This window comes from Fomitiporia mediterranea (assembly GCF_000271605.1).
Source record: "Fomitiporia mediterranea MF3/22 unplaced genomic scaffold FOMMEscaffold_1024, whole genome shotgun sequence".
Classification (NCBI taxonomy): Eukaryota; Fungi; Basidiomycota; class Agaricomycetes; order Hymenochaetales; family Hymenochaetaceae; genus Fomitiporia; species Fomitiporia mediterranea.
The window spans coordinates 1-2,415 of record NW_006761409.1 but is presented as its reverse complement, the minus strand read 5'-3'; the positions used below and the strand labels follow the sequence as shown (position 1 = coordinate 2,415).

General features: G+C 36.8%; 1 protein-coding gene across 1 annotated transcript; it reads left to right on the top strand.

Moving 5' to 3' along the window:
* Positions 1–306: 306 nt before the first annotated feature.
* On the top strand, positions 307–1,236 carry FOMMEDRAFT_100000 (DNA/RNA polymerase; the record flags this gene model as incomplete). The annotated part of the gene is made up of 1 exon (XM_007272331.1): positions 307–1,236. One exon carries the CDS (start codon positions 307–309, stop codon positions 1,234–1,236), a length of 930 nt encoding a protein of 309 aa, XP_007272393.1.
* Between the last annotated feature and the right edge of the window lie 1,179 nt (positions 1,237–2,415).

Here is a 2,415-nt window from a genome sequence, read left to right as displayed (position 1 = left end):
TCGATATTCAACACTCTGGATAGAACAATGGTTAGTGAAGTAATGCAATTAGGTGATTGTAATAGTAGAGCCACCTATCAAGCATTAATGAACCACATTTTCTAGCCTTACTTGGGTGACTGGATGGATATCTATCTAGATGACTTAGTGATTTATTCAGACACGATTGAGGATCATATGCAACATCTCAGAACTGTCATTGATATATTGTGCAAGGAGAAATTCTACCTCAGTGAACATAAGATACAATTGTTCCAGAAAGAATTGAAGATACTAGGCCACATTATCAATGATCAAGGCATTAGAATGGACCCTCATAAAGTCGATTCTATTCAACAATGGAAAGTACCTACTAATAAAGATTTGTTACAAGGTTTCTTAGGATCAGTAGGGTATTTAGCACCCAATATACCTCAGTTACACATTTCTACAGGTATTTTATCAAAAATTGCAGGAGAAACTGCATTTTTCAGATGGACATTCACTGAACAGCAAGTATTTGATCAAATAGTAAAGCTAGTATTGGATTTCAGGCACAATCACAGGATAGTATTGGACTATAGTAAGAATGCACCACCTATCAACATTGTTACAGACACTTTGGCTTCAGGAATTGGAGGAATAGTCAGCCAAGGTCATGATTGGAAAGATTCCAAGATAGTAGTGTTTTTCTCAGCAAAATTAAACCCTGTGCAACAGAATTACCCAGTACACAATGTAGAATTACTAGCAGGAGTAGAAACTATGCTAAGACACAAGAATCTACTACAAGGAACGCATTTCTTTTGGTATACCAATCACAGAGTGTTAGAACACATTCTAAGGCAACTGGCATTAAGTGGAAGACAAGCTAGATGGCTAGAGAAGATATCAGACTTCCATTTCACTGTAAAGTACATTCCAGGCACTACAAACATTCTTGCAGACACGTTATCATGTATATACTCAGGAGATTTACTAGGAACAACTCAATCTCAGCAAGAATATACATTGCAACTTGACAACAATGATCTATCAAGGATTAATCAAGTTAGGAATAGCATTTCACAGCTGTTAGAGATACAGGATACTGTATATATTGAGGCTAGACTAGTAGCAGTAAGGAAAACTTCACCTCAAGGATCGATTACAAGTCGACTGTACAACAGAAAGGCTAGATTAATTACCAGACATGCCAGAAACTCACAGACAAACCTCCAAACAGAGGGCAGGCCTGCTACAAGGACTAGAAGCTAGTTTACAATACCAGAGAATGTAGAGTGAGATCAGGAAACAGATACACACAGTAAGGTATCAGAAACACTGCCTCAGAACACTGAACAATTGGATTTGCATGAAATAAATTCACCTGCAAACGTACCAGACACCAGAAGTAATACATAAGGATACAGACATTCATACAATGATATTAGATTGGAAATTAATGATCAGAACGTCCCAGTACCAAAGAACACTACTAATCAACTCTGGAACTCGATTGAACTGTAGTTACCTGATATAATAGCTCAATCTTCACTGGATTTACAATTCCCAGAATGTCTCAAAGGCAGATATTATGAGGATAACTTCTTCAATCAGATATTACAAGATCCAAAGCACTTCCAGAATTTTCATATTGAAAATGGACTCATATTTTGCTAGGAGGGTGAGAGGTACATACTTTACATACCTAGAATTCTAATACACAACAGAAACACTAGGGAAATTGTAATAGAGTATGCACATTCTATTTTGGCACACCTAGGACTGTGAAAGACACTTTTGTACCTTAGAGAACAAGTTTGGTGGAAGGATATGATCATAGACATTAATTCCTACTGCAATTCGTGTCATACATGCAAGATCAGCAAACCTAACAATCAGAAACCGTTTGGTTTACTACATCTGCTCTCAGTACCTAATAGGCCTTGGGAAGGCATAGGAATGGACTTTGTTGGACCTTTTCCTGAATCAAAGAACTGTTTGGGACCTTTTGATATGATTTGTACAGTTATTTGTCTATTAACTGGTATGGTACACATTATTCCTACTAGGCAAACATACAGAGCAAGAGAAATCGTAGAGATAGTATTTGAAAACATCTATAAACTGTATGGACTGCCTAATTACATTGTTAGCAATTGTGATTCCCTATTCACCAGTACGTTTTGGAGAAGATTACATGAACTTATAGGTATTAAATTGAAGCTATTGAGCACATATCATTCACAGACCAATGGATTGACTGAGAGAATGAACAGAACAATTACTCAGATGCTCAGACAGTGTATTTCTCCTAAACAAAAAGATTGGATACATAAACTACTAATGATCAAGTACACTATCAATACAGCAAGGTCAGAAACTACAGGATATGCACCATTCTTTCTAAATTACAGTCAGATGCTAAGGAACTTGTTATGGAACAACCCCAGG